This window comes from Myxocyprinus asiaticus, chromosome 4, assembly GCF_019703515.2.
Source record: "Myxocyprinus asiaticus isolate MX2 ecotype Aquarium Trade chromosome 4, UBuf_Myxa_2, whole genome shotgun sequence".
NCBI classification, from domain to species: domain Eukaryota; kingdom Metazoa; phylum Chordata; class Actinopteri; order Cypriniformes; family Catostomidae; genus Myxocyprinus; species Myxocyprinus asiaticus.
In genome coordinates this window covers 57,050,564-57,067,185 of record NC_059347.1, presented here as the reverse complement: position 1 = coordinate 57,067,185, position 16,622 = coordinate 57,050,564, and the positions used below count along the sequence as shown (strand labels likewise).

Sequence of the window (16,622 nt, the reverse complement as noted above, 5' to 3'; positions counted from 1 at the left end):
AACATCATAACAAATCCACTTACCTACATCATATGAATGGCATTTGCTTTAAGATGAATACGCCACCCTGGTACTATTGTAATGTAAAGAACATACATCCGGCTAAAACTGCAGTTGCAAAGCCTTAACATTGTTTTGGAACAATTTGTGCAAATTATGTAATCTTATCTCTATCACATAACAAGCCAACTAATAGCTATATAGAATAAAAAAGAGAGATTACCATAATCCAATCCATGATTATGGTTTATTAGTCAAAGTCTGATAAAAGAAAATTACATTAAAAATAAATGTAAGACTGTGGTGTTATGAGCTTTTTCCCAAGTGCTTGAGACAGCTGGTGATGAACGCTAGTTTACATCCAAAGAAGAGCTGAACGGGCAAAAAAAAAAAAAAGTGTGTTTTTTAGTTTAATTAGGCAGCATTATTTTTTTTTCTTCCATACATTAATGGGAAAGATAAGTGTGCATTAACAGAATATTAAGGAAATTTAATCTGACTGATGTTTTTTTTTTTTTTTCTTTCAAACAGAGCCCAATAAATGTAACTATTCCTTAGCCAATCAGTGATGATTTCAAGCACTAGCACAACTGCCCCGTTCTAACAAAGCTTGAATTGAGCCTCATTTTGGTGAATGTGAATAACCCAAAATAATGTTTCCAAAATCACTCAAAACAGTCCACTGACAAACTGAACCAGTATCTCATTAAAGGGACACTTTGTCACAACCGTGTCTGCAAATGTTGTGCACTCCATGATCACCTCTCAGAAACAAGTGTTCCTGAGCATCTCAGATAGTGTACAACATACATGAATATTCTCAGAAATACAGCAGGTTATAGCCAAAGTAGGCCTGTTACAGAACTCAACCCAAAGTCTCAACAAATCAACATTTTCCTCCAGTCCTCAATTTGTTTATAAAAGAAGAAAAGAAAAAAAATCCTGTATTCTACACGCACGTATGAAAAAACACTTATCTAATACATTTCTCAATTTAAGTTTTGGTGCATAAGGGTGAATCTCATGAAAACATGTCCTTGTCACATTTTCCCCAAAATCAAAAGATATATATTTTGCCTTAAGAAAATGAAGCCCATTTTGATGATGATACCATATGTCCAGAGTTTTGAGGTTTTTTTGTTGTTGTTGTTGTTGTTGTTGTTGTTGTAATTCCCATTATTCTCAATGTTTATTTTCATTGCTGTAATTTTCAGCATAAAGGCAGTAGGCCCCATCAAATACTACCATGATGCATAAATATTTTACAGTGCATTTTTTTTCCATTTAATGATCATTGTGATAAAAATGTGCTTAAATTGACATGAAAAAAATTTATTATAACTGATCAAAAATAGGCTTCATTTTTATTGCGATATATATATATGACTGAAATTTGTCCCAGACATGTAGAAATTCACTCATGAATCAACATTTGGCCCAATGTCCTGAAGGAATGGTGCAAAGTTGCTAGTGTCATAATCAGAAATTATGGAAATATTAAATGAAACCTAGAAAACACTGAAAACAGGATAATATTGAAAAATAAATCCTAAAAAAAAAAAAAATTAATTTACATTCCAAATTGCCAGCAATAATCTTAAAAAGCACATTCATGTTAGTAGATGCTTTGGAATGACTTTAGTTTTGCAAAATGTTTTGCTTTTTTCCATTGTATACATTTAATTGCATGTTATTTTTTAAATCTGCTTGGAAATAATCACCATGTACTTACATTTTGAAATAATAAATAAGACAGACATTTCTGATTAGTCCTTAATATAAAAAGGCAGAAAGCTCACAGATGAATTATGAATTCCAAAATCAAATGGCATTTAATACCACTTAAAAGGTTGGCATAAGTTAAGTGCCCTTTTTTTTTTTTTTTTTTTTTTTTTTTTAATGAATGTGATGTTAAGTTTTTGGTGTTTTACCCTCTGGACTACAAATAATGAGCCCTGAAACCCAGAAATACGTAGACGTACCTTACAGTGAGGTGCTAGAAAAGAATAAACACTTGTGATCAGTGAAACATGATAAGACAGAAGAAAGTGATAAAAAAAAAAAACAACAACAACAGAAACTTCATAACCTCAAGTGCAGAAGTCAATACCTCTAGTTTGGTTTCATATGAACACTATATTCACCCTCACCCACACACAGACACACCCAGACACACACACACACACACACACACAGTGACACACACACACACAGAGAGACACACACACACAGAGCAGAGTGAATATTTACATCATTAATTGACATATCACATGAGATTCAAGGAAAGGAAAACAAATAAATGAAAGTGGGATGCATAGCATGGCATAAAATAAATCAGCAATTATAATTTCTCTCTTGTTCCTGTCTTCCCATCTGTTTTCAAGCTCTTTTGAAGTGCAGGTGTGTTTCTGTGGTTTTATTCGTCTACAAATGCCAAAAGCATGATAGCATCGTCTCCTTTTAAAGGCAGAGAAATCCAATGTTAGAGGTTTCCCTCCTTGAGAGAGAGTGACAGTTTGTCAGGAAGATATTTGTCTAGTCCTCGAGGCTCGAACAGAAAGAGTTTCCCTTCTGTTTTCTTCGCTTGATTGTTTGCAGACTGATGCATCTGTCATACTTTTAGATTCTCTCTCTCCAATCCACTGTGTACTGTCAGTGGCAGTGTCTCTGTTTGTATGGAGGGAGAGCGCTGTGCCTCAGCCTGCGTCTAGGGGGCGCACTGCACCCGGCAGACCCTCACTGAGCATGCTCAGAAAAGGGCTTTGGATCCTTGGTTCTCAAACTCTGACCAGGCATCGCTCAGCTCCATGAAGATCATTTTGGCGTACTGCTCATATGGCTGACCTGTAGCCTGTGAGAGAAAAGAAAATTGTTTTTCCACTGTCCATGGACACAAGAACAAGTGTTATACCTGGGCACGCATGGAATTTGCATTAGCAGAACTGTGCAGACAACTCAGCAGATGCACATGCATGTTGATATTGTAACTGAAATATTCCCAAATGAATCGATATTGAATGCAATCGAAATCGGAAACAAATTAAATTGGAATGCCTACAGCATCTCATTATTCAGACTGAATTAATAGATTAAATTGAAGTATTTGAAATAAAATGATGACAACAAGGGCGTAGGCTTGGTTTGAAAGTTGGTAGGGACATATTGCAAGGAGGGCATTATTGAAAATATTAAGGGCTCTATTTTCGTTAGTGCGCAAAGTGCAGCACTTCAACCATGCGCAACGTTATCCAATTTTTGTGAGAGCGCCAATTCTAAATCGCAATTTTCGTGCCAGCACAAAGCGCAAGTGGCCGTGTGGGAGTGTTTGCGTTATTTTGTGTGTAATGTATGTGAATGAAGTGGTGCAAAGCGCAATTTGCTATTTTCCTGAGAAATAGGTCATTGCGCTAAGACGTTTGAAAACCATGTCTTAACTCAGCACAAAGTTTAAACTCAGTTCCTGCATTTGCAGTTTGGAGATTCCACCAGCAGGTGCTAATAAAGTTCATGTCCAAATTCTGAAAATATAGTGGAACATCAAATAATGTCCCTGACGATCAGAGTTGTAGCCGTCTTCTATGAAATAAGGATCATCAAGGACACAGTTAATGCACAAAAGAATGTTTATTCTTCTTATTCATTGCATACAGTCCATTTACACTACCAACTTCTTATGAATGTGCTGTCTTGGTTTACATCGTTCTTGAGGGAATTAACTATATATATAGGACGCAGACGGTAGAATAACCGGAGAAAACCTCGGAATTAAATTGCACTTGATCCAGCCTATTTATGTGTTGCGCAGGCGATTTCGCCAAACCCATTTGTGGCTAGACTTATCACATGATTGCATGAAAATACCATAACTTCATGGCCATACCCACTGACTTTGCACTTATGATTTATGGCATAGAGCTGCGCTTAATGCTAGCGCACTTAAAATAGGGCCCTAAGACTGCGAGAATGTATAGTGTCTATAGGCACAATATTTCCTCATATAACAGGTGTAATTTGCTATTCCTCTGCCCCACCATATTAAATAATAGCACTATTTTAGTCACGAAGGTCTAATTTTATTTCCTGTATTTTATTTATTTTCCTATTTATCCCAATGCTTTTCTCCGAAGTGAAAAATAAAACATTATTGGCTAAATGTATGTCATATAGTGCTGTGAAAAAGTACTTGCCCCATCCTGATTTCTTCTGATTTTGTGTATCTATCATACAAAATTGTCAAAAATTAAAACAAAATCTAACATAAAACAAAGGCAATCTGAGTAAACACAAAATACAGTTTTTAAATTATGTTAAATGTTAATTATTGAAGCAAAAAAGTTATCCAATACCTCCTGGGCCAGTGTGAAGAAGTATTTGCCCCTTAGTTATTAAATCCCCAAATTTATGAAACTGCATTCATAATGGAGTTCAGCTGGACTAGATACACCCAGACCTGATTACTGCCAGCCCTGTTCAATCAAATCAACACCTTAATAGAACTTTTTCAGCAGCATGAAGTTGGCTAAAAGGTCTCACCCAGTAGCACACTATGCCAAGGTCGAAAGAAATTCCAGAAATGATGAGGAAAAGGAGATTGAAATAAATCAGTCTGGGAAGGGTTAAAAAGCTATTTCAAAGGCACTGGGAATCCAGAGAACCACAGTGAGAGCCATTATCTCCAAATGGAGAAAACCTGGCACAGTAGTGAACCTTAACAGAACCTTCCAAAATTCCTCCAAGAGTGCAGCGATGACTCATCCAGGAAGTCACAAAAAAGCCAAGGACAACATCCAAGGAACTGCAGGCCTCTCTCACATGAATAAAGGTCACTGTTCATGACTCCACTATCAGAAAGACACTGGACAAAAATGCCATCCATGGAAGAGTGGCGAGGCGAAAACCACTGCTAACCCAGAAGAACATTGAAGCTTGTCTGAATTTTGCCAAAATACACCTTGATGATCCTCAAAGCTTTTGGGAGAATGTTCTGTGGACTGATGAGTCGAAAGTGGAACTGTTTGGAAGACAGGGGTCCCGTTACATCTGGCGTAAATCAAATACAGAATTCCACAAAAAGAACATCATCATACCTACAGTCAAGCATGATGGTGGTAGTGTGATGGTGTGGGGATGCTTTGCTGCTTCAGGGCCAGGGCGACTTGGGAATAATTGAAGGAAACATGAATTCTGCTCTCTACCTGAAAATCCTAAAGGAGAACATCCGGTCATCAGTCTGTGAGCTGAAGCTCAAGCACAACTGGATTATGCAGCAAGACAATGATCCAAAGCACAGGAGTAAATCCACCTCTGAATGGCTCAAAAGAATCAAAATTCAAGTTTTGGAGTGGCCTAGTCAAAGTCCTGACTTGAGCCCGATTGAGATGCTGTGGCAGGACCTTAAACAGGCAGTTCATGCTCAAAAACCCTCCAATGTGGCTGAACTAAAGCAGTTTTGCAAAGAAGAGTGGACCAAAATTCCACCACAGCATTGTGAAAGACTGATCTCAGTTATCGGAAGTGTTTGGTTGCAGCTAAAGGTGGCACAACCAGCTATTAAGTTTAAGGGGGCAGTTAGTTTTTCACATGGGTGATATAGGTATTGGATAACGTTTTTGCTTCAATAAAAAAAAATAAAAAATAAAACATATTTGAAAACTGTATTTTGTGTTTACTCAGGTTGCCTTTGTTTTATGTTATATCTCGTTTGAAGATCTAAAACAATTTAGTATAAAACAAATACAAGAAATCAGGAAGGGGGTGAATACTTTTTCAAGGCACTGTACATTGTGTGCAGAAAATATGAAATATTAATGCAAAACTCAAAATGCAAACATCCTTGCGATGACATAAACCAACTAATTTTAACAAGCTGCTTGCTCGACTCTCTCACACGCCTATATCATGAAAAAAGAAAAAGAAAATGCCCCTGGAAATCAATTCAGAAAAGTTCATTTCTGACATTGGGCGGAGGGCAAAAGTTTCAGTGAATGGCAACTTAAATTTGGGTTCCTTTAAACTGGTTTTGAGCATTTTTTCAACATATCACATACCTTGTCCGGGTGCACAACAAGCACAGCTTTCCTGTAGACCCTCTTTACCTGGTCAGGTGTGACCAGATCAGCCATATTGACGGGTTTCCAGCGTGTCTCTCCCTCCCACAGGACCGTGTGGAGTGTGGAGAGCAACGCTCTGATGTTCCGCTCCTTACCTTCGATCCAATCTAAGATCTGACAAACAAACATTACCATCATCATCATCATCATCATCATATGAACTTAGCAAATTCATCAGTGCATGTCCTTGAGAAACCAAAGACAAAACTTTTAGATTTCAATGATGTTAGTCGAGTTCCTAGTTTAGCTTAAAGTCCTGACGACCAATCATCGCATCTGAAATGTTGCTCTGGTCATCCTGAAATAACGGTTTCTAGAAAATCCAAAGCCTGCAAAGAGTTTTCAGAGCAAATAAGTCCAATACAAACTTGAACTGTGCTGAAGAGCAGGTTTATTGACACTTTTGAAAAATATCTTTTAGATCTGCACAGTAAAGTAATTAGGATGGAGTAATGCACGCACACATAGTGCTCCCAGAGCTGTGTGACACTGTCGCTCCAAGACATTAAACAAGTTCTTAAATTGTTTTGTCAGTAAGTTTTAAATCGTGAGTATTTTATTAATAAATGAGTCTCATTGGCTACAATTTCTCCGGAAGTGATGATTTTGTTATTTTGAACACATGGGATGGAAACGCGGCTTTACTTGCACATTGTTTGTGTGATATTATGGTGTTTCGCATAAATTCAATTTGCAACTTGGATGGAAACTTTATGAATGACTTTGTTAATACTACATAACCAGCTGTTCAGTCGTGTGTTTTTGGTCTGGTTGTGTCTCTAGTTTGCGGCCAACCCAGCCAACAATTTTCAGAATCAAAGGTTGCCAGGTCACTAGATTTTTTGAGGCAACGCCCTCAGTGTCTCGTGAAGCTGCCTGTACCTGTAGTTTGAGAGGGTCCATGTCTCTTGACATCTCCTGCTTCCTCATCTCAGCGATGGTTCTGGGCATCTTCTTATCGAGTTTGGAGCCAAAGCCTTGTGTGGAGAGGAGATCCTCAAAGTCATCCTGCTTCACTTTGGGCTTCGGACCTAAGACAGAGAACAGGGACTAAAAACGGTTCAAGGAACGAAAACCGAAAACGAACAAAAATTTTAGGCACTTGTGAAAAATGTTGCATAGTGAGGATGTCTTCAAAAATAATGACATAAATAGTTTTCATTTATCACTTAATGTCATACCAAGTCCAGTAAACATAAAAAAAAAGCTAAATCAATATTCGGTGTGACCACCTTTGCCTTCAAAACAGCACCAATTATTCTAGGTACACCTGGACACAGTTTTTCTTGGTTGTTGGCAGATAGGATGTTCCAAGCTTCTTGGAGAATTCTCCACAGTTCTTCTATCTATTTTGGCTGTCTCAATTGCTTCTGTCTCTTTATGTAATCTCAGACTGACTCGATGTTCAGTGGGAGTCTCTGTGGAGCCATGCCATCTGTTGCCGGGCTCCCTGTTCTTCTATTCTAATCTTTTCTATTTGCAGAAGGAATGTTTGGGAGTCTAAAATGTATATTTCCTATTGCCACACTACAGCTAAAGATATAAATAACAATCTTAAGACAAATGCTTTTGTGAAAAATCGTATGTGCCTAAGACCTTTGCACAGTACTGTATGTAATATTAAGAATTCATTTATTGAAAACACATTTTAAATATGGCTCCTGTATACTAAGCTTCTTACGATTTATATGCTGATAATTTCAATTGCTATGCTAAATAAAAATTGAAACACTTATTTTTAGGGCTGTCAATTGATATACATTTTTAATGGAGTTAATTACAAGATATGCTGATTAACTGAATTAATCACAATTAACCGCATGTATAAATATTTCCTGAGAAAGGCCCACAAATAACAATTAATCAATATAATATGAAATATATAATTATATTTCAATAACTATAAATATAATAGAAATTATAAAATAATTATTCAGATAATAAGACAAAAAGTGGCTTTAGAAAGCAATATACCGTACTGTTTATTTCCATATTATTGAACACAAAGTCCACAGTAATCCAGTTTGCAATTGAATTAGTCAGTCTGTCCGAGACTGATTTATTATAAGGATAGGACAGTTCAATGCAGGGCCGTAGCAAGGTATTCTGACTGTATATTGCTCTGGGCCCATTTCCTATTAAAAATATACAGTTTAGGATTTGTTGTGGGGCCCCCCTGGACCTGTGGGCCACTAGAATCGTTACCATCTTTCACCCCACTAGCTACGGCCCTGGGTCAATGTACACATGCCTCAGACAGATGCTTTTAGAGCATCTAACTTTAATCGCTTCGCAATATCAACAGCATTTTTAGGTCACTGTGTCAAGTTAAACATTCTATCCAGTTACCATTTAGAATGGAGGTTGTGGAACGACAGAACCAGAATGAATATTGTTTCTGCTCAGAACGAACCAAAATGAAAAACATTTAGTTTGTAGTCTCTGATAAAGAATACAGTACCATTAGATTTTTACAGTTTCTGAAGAAATTATGAGTGGTCCTTACAATTCTAGGGTGTTGTGGGTGGTTGCCAGGGCATTGCTATGCGGTTGCTAAGGTATTCAGGGTGGTTGCTAGGTGGTTACTTACTGGTCCAAGTTATTCTGGTCTATGGATTGATTTACCCGTTTTATCGTCCACCAAGCGAAATATGTATGTTTGACTGCTTAGAAAAGTAATAGCACACCTCTCCTCAACATGTGGCACAATTTGAGGTTATTATTCAAGTCCGTAGTAAAAATAATGCAGGTTGACTTACACACAGAAGGGTTAGGAGCTTGTTTCAATGTATGAGCAATATTACTAGTGATGCCTGCCTTAGCAAACACCAATAACTACGCTTTGCTTCATTGGTTTAAGAGGATTTCAGGAAGCCTTACCAAAGGTGGGCCCCCTTATACCCCTCTCTTCCCGTCCACCGATCACACTGAAGCTGGGCTTGTAGTTTGCTTTGGCTGGTTGGCTGGTGGGTTTCGAAGGCTGGGCTTGTGGTTTGGGAGCAGAGTTTGGAGGCATCCAGGGTTTGCTGGGGCCAGAGGAGGGCCGAGGAGTTTTAGGGCAACCTGCAGAGGGTGCCGTTTTAAAACCAAAGCCAGAGAAACTAGCATTGGACGAGCCTACACACAAACAATAGTAATAATCCTTGTACTACTGTAATACTAAGATTTCCACACAAACATATACAATTCAGGAGTGAAACATTTAAAAGCTAACACTCTCTTTACCAGGTAGCGTGGAGCCCAGGTTGCCGAGGTCTGCGAATGGGTCAAAACTTTGCGATTTTGCCTTGGAGAAAGACGACACTCCTGAGGCTGAAGAGAAAAAAAAAAAAAACAGTAAATGAGTCATTAATGTTTCAATATATACTCTTAGAAGGCTGTTATATCTGGTTTACTGAGTAGCAATGTTCAGGTTGAAGGAATAGCTTAAAAAGAATTAAAAGAGTTAAGTGTTATTTAAAACTGCCTTCTAAATTCAAAAAAGTTATTTGACATAATCACCCAATTAATTAATGGAGGGCTCAGAGCAAAACTGCACCAAAAATTTAAATGGGGTTATATTTTAGGTCTATTTTCTGGGAAATATATAAAGGTATAGTTTACCCAAAAATGAAAATTCTCTCATCATTTACTCACCCTCAGGCCATCCCAGATGTGAATGACTTTTTGTCTTCTGCTGAACACAAAACAAATATATTTAGAAGAATACTTCAGCTCTGTAGGTCCATACAATGCAAGTGAATGGTGGCCAGAACTTTGAAACTACAAAAAAACACATAAAGGCAGCATAAAAGTAATCCATACCATTCCGGTGGATTAATCCATATCTTCTCAAGTGACATAATAGGTGTGGATGAGAAACAGATCAATATTTATGTCCTTTTTAAATGTCCACTTTCACTTTCACAATCTTCTTTGTTTTTGGCGATTTGGACAGGGAGGAGAATGTATAATAAAAAATGATTACTTTTATGCTGCCTTTATGTGCTTTTTGGAGCTTCAAATGTCTGGCCACCATTCACTTGCATTGTATAGACCTACAGAGCTGAAATATTCTTCTAAAAATCTTCATTCATGTTCAGCAGAATGAGTAATGGCATGAGGGTGAGTACATGATGAGAGAATTTTCATTTTTGGGTGAACTGTTCCTTTAAGACTGCCGATTAACCAGGAAATCTTATTAAATGACTGGTTAGTATATTTTGGAAGTGTCTGATTAAATATTTCCTGCACTCTGCCGCTCAATGTACAGCGCCATGGCAAAAGAAAGTGTTTACCCGAGTTGTGAGTTTGTAATCTGAATTAAATATGATGAGATAATAAAAGACTGTGGACAACATGGTTACAGATAAACATTAACAACAGAGTTTTTAAAAAAAAAATTAATATTATTTAAATGAACAAAAAGGAAGCTTTAATATGTATTTAAAAAACAGTATTTTGTTTAGTATTGGGGGCATATTGTTTAGTATGTTTATTTTGTAGCAAAAAAATTCCCACAGAAAGACTTTGACTTATTTAAGATCAAAGTATCTGAATTATTAATTTACTGATTACCACTCATGGTAGGTTTACTGGCAGTAGCGGTCATGTTAGTAGTCGTGCTGCTTCCTCCTGTTGTCCAGCTGTCCCACCCACCCAACAGATCGGGCTGACTCGCCGATGAAGTCATCTTAGGGGCCTCACCCACTAACTTATCTAGTAAAACATTGCAAACATTTTTAGACACCACAAAATGTATCTGGAAAACAATATAGAACCTTATGGAGCTAAATGAAATCAGCTCTTATATGATTTAAAAATTGAAAGAAAAAAAAATCATACTATATTTTAAATGTGTCGACAATTAACAATAAACATTTCTACGGGGCCTGGGTAGCTCAGTGGTAAAATACGCTGGCTACCACCCCTGAAGTTCGCTAGTTCGAATCCCAGGGCGTGCTGAGTGACTCCAGCCAGGTCTTGTAAGCAACCAAATTGGCCCGGTTGCTAGGGAGGGTAGAGTCACATGGGGTAACCTCCTCGTGGTCGCTATAATGTGGTTTGTTCTCAGTGGGGCGCATGGTGAATTGAGCGTGGTTGCCGCGGTGGATGGCGTGAAGCCTCCACACGTGCTATGTCTCCGTGGCAACACGCTCAACAAGCCACATGATAAGATGCGCGGGTTGACTGTCTCAAATGCGGAGGCAACTGGGATTCGTCCTCTGCCACCCGGACTGAGGCGAATCACTATGCGACCACGAGGACTTAGAGCGCACTGGGAATTGGGCATTCCAAATTGGGAGAAAAAGGGGAAAAATCACAAAGGCATCATAAAAGTAATCCATACGGCTCTTGTGTTTTAATCCGTATATTCAGAAGTGATATGATAGGTGTGGGTGAGAAACAGATTCAAACCAGAGACAAATTCAAATGCGATATAATAAAGACAATTGAAATAATTCGCTTTTATATTGTTACTGTACTAAAGCCAAAATAAATTATTAAAATATTATCTTTAGAGACGCACCTCGGCCAATTATTGACCAAATTAAAGCCATCAGCTATAATAAACAACCAATATCAACCATCGTTTTTTCATATATTTTGCATATGAAAATAAGATGAGCGATGAAGTATGAAAAACCGATGGTTTATTTATAATTTATCACGTAATTGTATTCCATTATATCACGTTTAGAATGATTTTCAGTGTCATCTATTGAAATTCCTACCACAATAAATGAAATCCGAAAAAGTAAAGCATTTCGAATAAAATAATTCATAATATGAATTTGTATGTTGAATGTTCTATCATAATATATAATTGTGAGTTCTATTTTTTACAACTGCAAAAATGTTTTAGAAGTGCAAAAACGTTTTACCCCACTTAAATCATTTTATATATATATTTTTTAATGTATTTACTTTTTAAATCTTTTTATCTTGTATTTGTCTTTCGTGGGCTCTCTTAAAACTTTGTCGTGTGTTCAACAGATCCAATCCATGTTCAACGGAAATTATTTATTGTTAGAACAATAAAATACTGTATCTTCTGTAGCTCTTTTTTCATTTTTAAAGCATAATTCCAAAGCAAAACAGTGATCTGATGAAAAAATAAGAAAAGTGGCAAAATATTGCTATCTGCAATTTTTTGTCCAAATCGTATTGGCCAAAAATGTTCATATCGGTGCATCCCTAGTTATCTGGAAAATATTTAGCCTACTTTGTAGTGCTTTTACAGCGCATCTTTTTTTTGACCCAATAACTGAGTAATGTTAAATGTTTAAACCTGAAAAGAAACATTTCAATTAAACGGAAAAGGCAAAACTGTCAAACTCTGTAAATATAGTTATTTTTTACTATTTTACATTTATAAAAACTGTTTCCTTTCTCTGAAATTTTTCAAGGACCCCCCAGACACCCCTTGTGGCCCCCTGGGGGTCCTCGGATCCCAGTTTGAAAACCCCTGCTCTAATGGTTGATGTGTATGTAAGTGAGAGCAGAACTCACTGAGGTTGAAGAGGCTGGCGTTAGAGGCAGGTGGAGGCGGAGCTTTGAACCCGCTACTGCCACTATCCGAGCCAAGCAGGTCACCGAACAGATCTGACCCTGAAGACACCGAGCCCACACCAAACGGGTCAAACAGGTCTAGAGAGCGAAAACAACGAAAGCCATTGTAATGCAAGCAGAAAATGCTTAAAGATGTAAATCATTAACATACTTGGGTGAATCTCACAGAGAAAATATTAAGGTCCTATTTCACCCCAAAACCAAATGAAAACATTTTGAGGGAAAACAACATGTAATCATATATTGCATTAAGTAAATGAAACCTATTTTTGCACCATTAAGATAACCCAACCCATTAAAATGTAACACCCCACACCCATATTCTGTAATTCTAGATATCTTTTTTTGACTTTTTTTGTAATTCTATTATTTTCAATGATGAGTTTCAAAAAGTTGACATTACTGTAATACAATTACGATTGTCCCGTCCAAACACATACGTTAAAAGGCAGTAAAACAAACACACCTGTACTAATGATTAACAATTCACAATTTAAAAATCACATATTTCCCATATTTTTTCCTTTCAATTTACCGGTATGTACATTACAGTCTACATTTTTTATTCAGTGCCTGCTTGCTTTTTTGGAAATAAACGCTGCATTCAAACTCCCATGCACCTTTATTGGCTGTCGATGCAGGTGCTGGTTGATTGTTGGTGAAGAACAGACCTTCAGCTGTATCTTCTCCAAACAGGTCTTCTGTGCTAGCTGAATGTACAGTGCTGGGCGGAGGGGCGAACAGATCATTCAGTAAATCGCTGTTACTGGCGGAACTTTTCAAACCCGACTCCGCAGGGGTCCCGGCCGGAGGGCAGGGGTCAGAGTTCAGGCCGAGCAGGTCCTCAGTGTCGGGCTGGGGGTCAGGTGGTGTGGTTGTAAAGTCCGCCTCGAATAGAGGTTCACTGGTGTCACGTGATAGAGTCCCGTCAATCGGGGTGGAGTAAGACATCGACTCCTCTTCCGACCTGTCACTTAAATCATCCTGGCTGTCAGAGCGATCGTACTGCCTCCTGCCATCTATGATTATACAACAAAAACAGTACTCCTTAAAATATTGTGGTAAAATATTGGGTTCAAACACACTTTCAATTTCATTCTATACATTCCCAGCCCCTAATTTCATAATGCAGCTACCAATAAGATTACAGTACTCACAGGGTCTGTTCCAAAACCTAGTGAGCTTCCACTGGAGGCAGCATTTTAAGACATCATGGTCACGCTGCCAATGTAGGCAGATGACAGCGAGGCAGCTCACTAAGTTTTGTAACAGACCCTCGATTTCATTTAACACATTTGACCATATTTAAAGAAATAATTCACCCAAAAATTTAAATTCTCTCATCATTTACTCACCCTCATGTCATCCCAGATGATTATGAGTTTCTTTTTTCTACTGAACACAAATTATGATTTTTAGAAGAATATTTCAGCTCTGTTGGTCCATACAACAAAAATGAATGGGTGCCAACATTTTGACGCTCCAAAAATCACAAAGGCATCATAAAAGTAATCCATACGGCTCTTGTGTTTTAATCCGTATATTCAGAAGTGATATGATAGGTGTGGGTGAGAAACAGATTAATATTAAAGTCCTTTTTTGCTAGAAACTCTTCTCCCTGCCCAGTAGGGGGCGATATTCATGAAGAATGTGAATCACCAAAAACACAAAAAGAATGTGAAAGTGAAAGTGGAGATTGAGTGAGCAGGGAGGAGAATTAATAGTAAAACAAAAGGACATAAATATTGATCTGTTTCTCACCCACACCTATCATATCGCTTCTGAAGGCATGAATTAAAACACTGGAGTCTTATGGATTACATTTATGCTGACTTATGTGAATTTTGGAGCTTAAAAATGTTGGCATCCATTCACTTGCATTGTATGGACCAAAAGAGCTGAGAAATTATTCTAAAAATCTTTATTTGAGTTCAGCAGATGAAAGAAAGTCATACACATCTGGGATGGCATGAGGGTGAGTAAATGATGAAAGATTTTCATTTTTAGGTGAACCATTCTTTTAAATCCATTCTTCAGAGTTCTCCCACCATTAGCACAGAAAATGTGAAAAAATTACACAGATTCTGCGTACCTTCCCAGTCGAGTGTCTGAAAGAAGTTGTTAGCGTTAGTGTCGGTGCTTTGAGGGGAAGGGGACTCTGGCTCTGTCTGCGGCTCCTCTGGAGAGTGCTCTGGCTGGGGTGGATCAGAGGCGTAGCAGGCTGTAGAACCAGGCTGACGTGGAAGCTCTGGTTTACCTGAACAACCAGAGAGGGTAAGAGATTAATATTTTATTAAGAACAAAAATTTTAAAAGTTAGAAATCAGGAGGTAGAGAGTTCCAAAGACAAAATATGAGATTAGAAGCCATGAGAAAAAAATATACCACTGATCTATTAGCGCTAGAGCGGTTGCCCACTGAAGCTAAACAGGGTTGAGCCTGACTAGAACCTGGATAGGAGACCTCCTGGGGAAAACTAAGGTTGCTGCTGGAAAAGGTGTTAGTGAGGCCAGCAGGGGGTGCTCACCCTGCAGTCTGTGTGGGTCCTAACACCCCAGTATAGTGACCGATGTTAAACCGAGGTCAGATGTTAAACCAAGGTCCTGATTCTCTGTGGTCATTAAAAATCCCAGGGCACTTCTTGTAAAAGATTAGGGGTGTTACCCCAGTGTCCTGGCCAAATTCCCCACATTGACCCTTCTCAATCATGGCCTCCTAATAATCCCTGTACATGAACTGGCTGTATCACTCAACTCTCTCCTCTCCACCAACAGCTGGCATGTGGTGAGTGTACTGGCACATTATGGCTGCTGTCGCATCATTCAGGTGGATGCTGCACACTGGTGGTGGTTGAGGAAAAACCACCTGTTCACTATGTAAAGCGCTTTGAGTGTAGCCTCAGAAAAGCACAATATAAGTGTTGTTTATTTCCTACCGGGTGAATCTCACAAGCAAATGTCTGGGTCATATTTCACCTCAAAATCAAAAGAAAGATATAATTTTTTTTGCATTGTGAAATTATTTTCATGACAATTAAGCACATACCCCCCAACTCTCATTGCCATAATGGAAGTAAAACTCATGGTAATATTTGCTGAACTATTTGTAAAATGTATTAATGCTGATTTTAAATAAAGGAAATTATTATTTCTGTAAAAGATGGCTTACCTGATAATTTTCAATTTTATTGCAATACAGTCACAGGGCTCTAGACTGCGACTAAATGGTTGCATTTTGCGACCGTTTTCCCCGCCGGTGCGACTAAGTTTTGTTACAGGTCACTTTCGCCCAAGGCGCCATACAATGCCCCCCCTCCCCAGTCAACAACTTTTGGGGGCGTGTTGAAGCAGGTTTCGCCTAGGGCGCCATACAAGCTAGAACCGCTACTGATCAGCACGGCTCAATGGACAGAGCAGTGCAATCACAAAACAGGTGCGTTCACTCGTGGAGCGTAAATAATTACAGCGCTGCAAGAATCAGTAAGAAGCACAGCACGAGCTCGGAAACGTTGCGTTTAATCACCAAACCAGTCTCGAGCTCTCAACGCACACCACTGATCATTACAGCGCTGCCCGCGAGAACCAGTGAAGCTCGGAGCGAGATGCGGAAAACATTTGAATTCGGCACAGAATTCTCAGGGGCAAATCTCTATGAAAACCTCGGTGAGTAAAGTAGTTTAAAACCACATTAAACGCGGGGCCTGGGTAGCTCAGCGAGTATTGACGCCGACTACCACACCTGGAGTCGCGAGTTCGAATCCAGGGCATGCTGAGTTACTACAGCCAGGTCTCCTATGCAACCAAATTGGCCCGGTTGCTAGGGAGGGTAGAGTCACATGGGTTAACCTCCTCATGGTCGCTATAATGTGGTTCTCACTCTCGGTGGGGCGCGTGATGAGTTGTGCGTGGATGCCGCGGAGAATAGCGTGGGCATCCACACGCGCTACGTCTCAGCGGTAAAG

At 38.7% G+C, this 16,622-nt stretch overlaps 1 protein-coding gene across 2 annotated transcripts in view; it reads right to left on the bottom strand.

Moving 5' to 3' along the window:
* Positions 1-228: 228 nt before the first annotated feature.
* Positions 229-16,622, bottom strand: part of LOC127437601 (cyclin-G-associated kinase-like) — a 64,098-nt gene continuing 47,704 nt past the window's right edge. The window contains exons 20-28 of one of the 2 annotated variants that reach the window (XM_051692632.1): positions 14,755-14,919; positions 13,283-13,681; positions 12,603-12,740; positions 10,668-10,808; positions 9,336-9,422; positions 8,991-9,227; positions 6,993-7,141; positions 6,048-6,224; positions 229-2,851 (exon numbers count right to left, since the gene is read on the bottom strand). In XM_051692632.1, coding sequence (XP_051548592.1) covers positions 2,750-2,851; positions 6,048-6,224; positions 6,993-7,141; positions 8,991-9,227; positions 9,336-9,422; positions 10,668-10,808; positions 12,603-12,740; positions 13,283-13,681; positions 14,755-14,919 — 1,595 coding nt within the window. In that variant the 3' untranslated portion in view covers positions 229-2,749. The remainder of the gene's footprint in view (positions 2,852-6,047; positions 6,225-6,992; positions 7,142-8,990; positions 9,228-9,335; positions 9,423-10,667; positions 10,809-12,602; positions 12,741-13,282; positions 13,682-14,754; positions 14,920-16,622) is intronic. The other variant, XM_051692640.1, reaches the window with a different exon arrangement.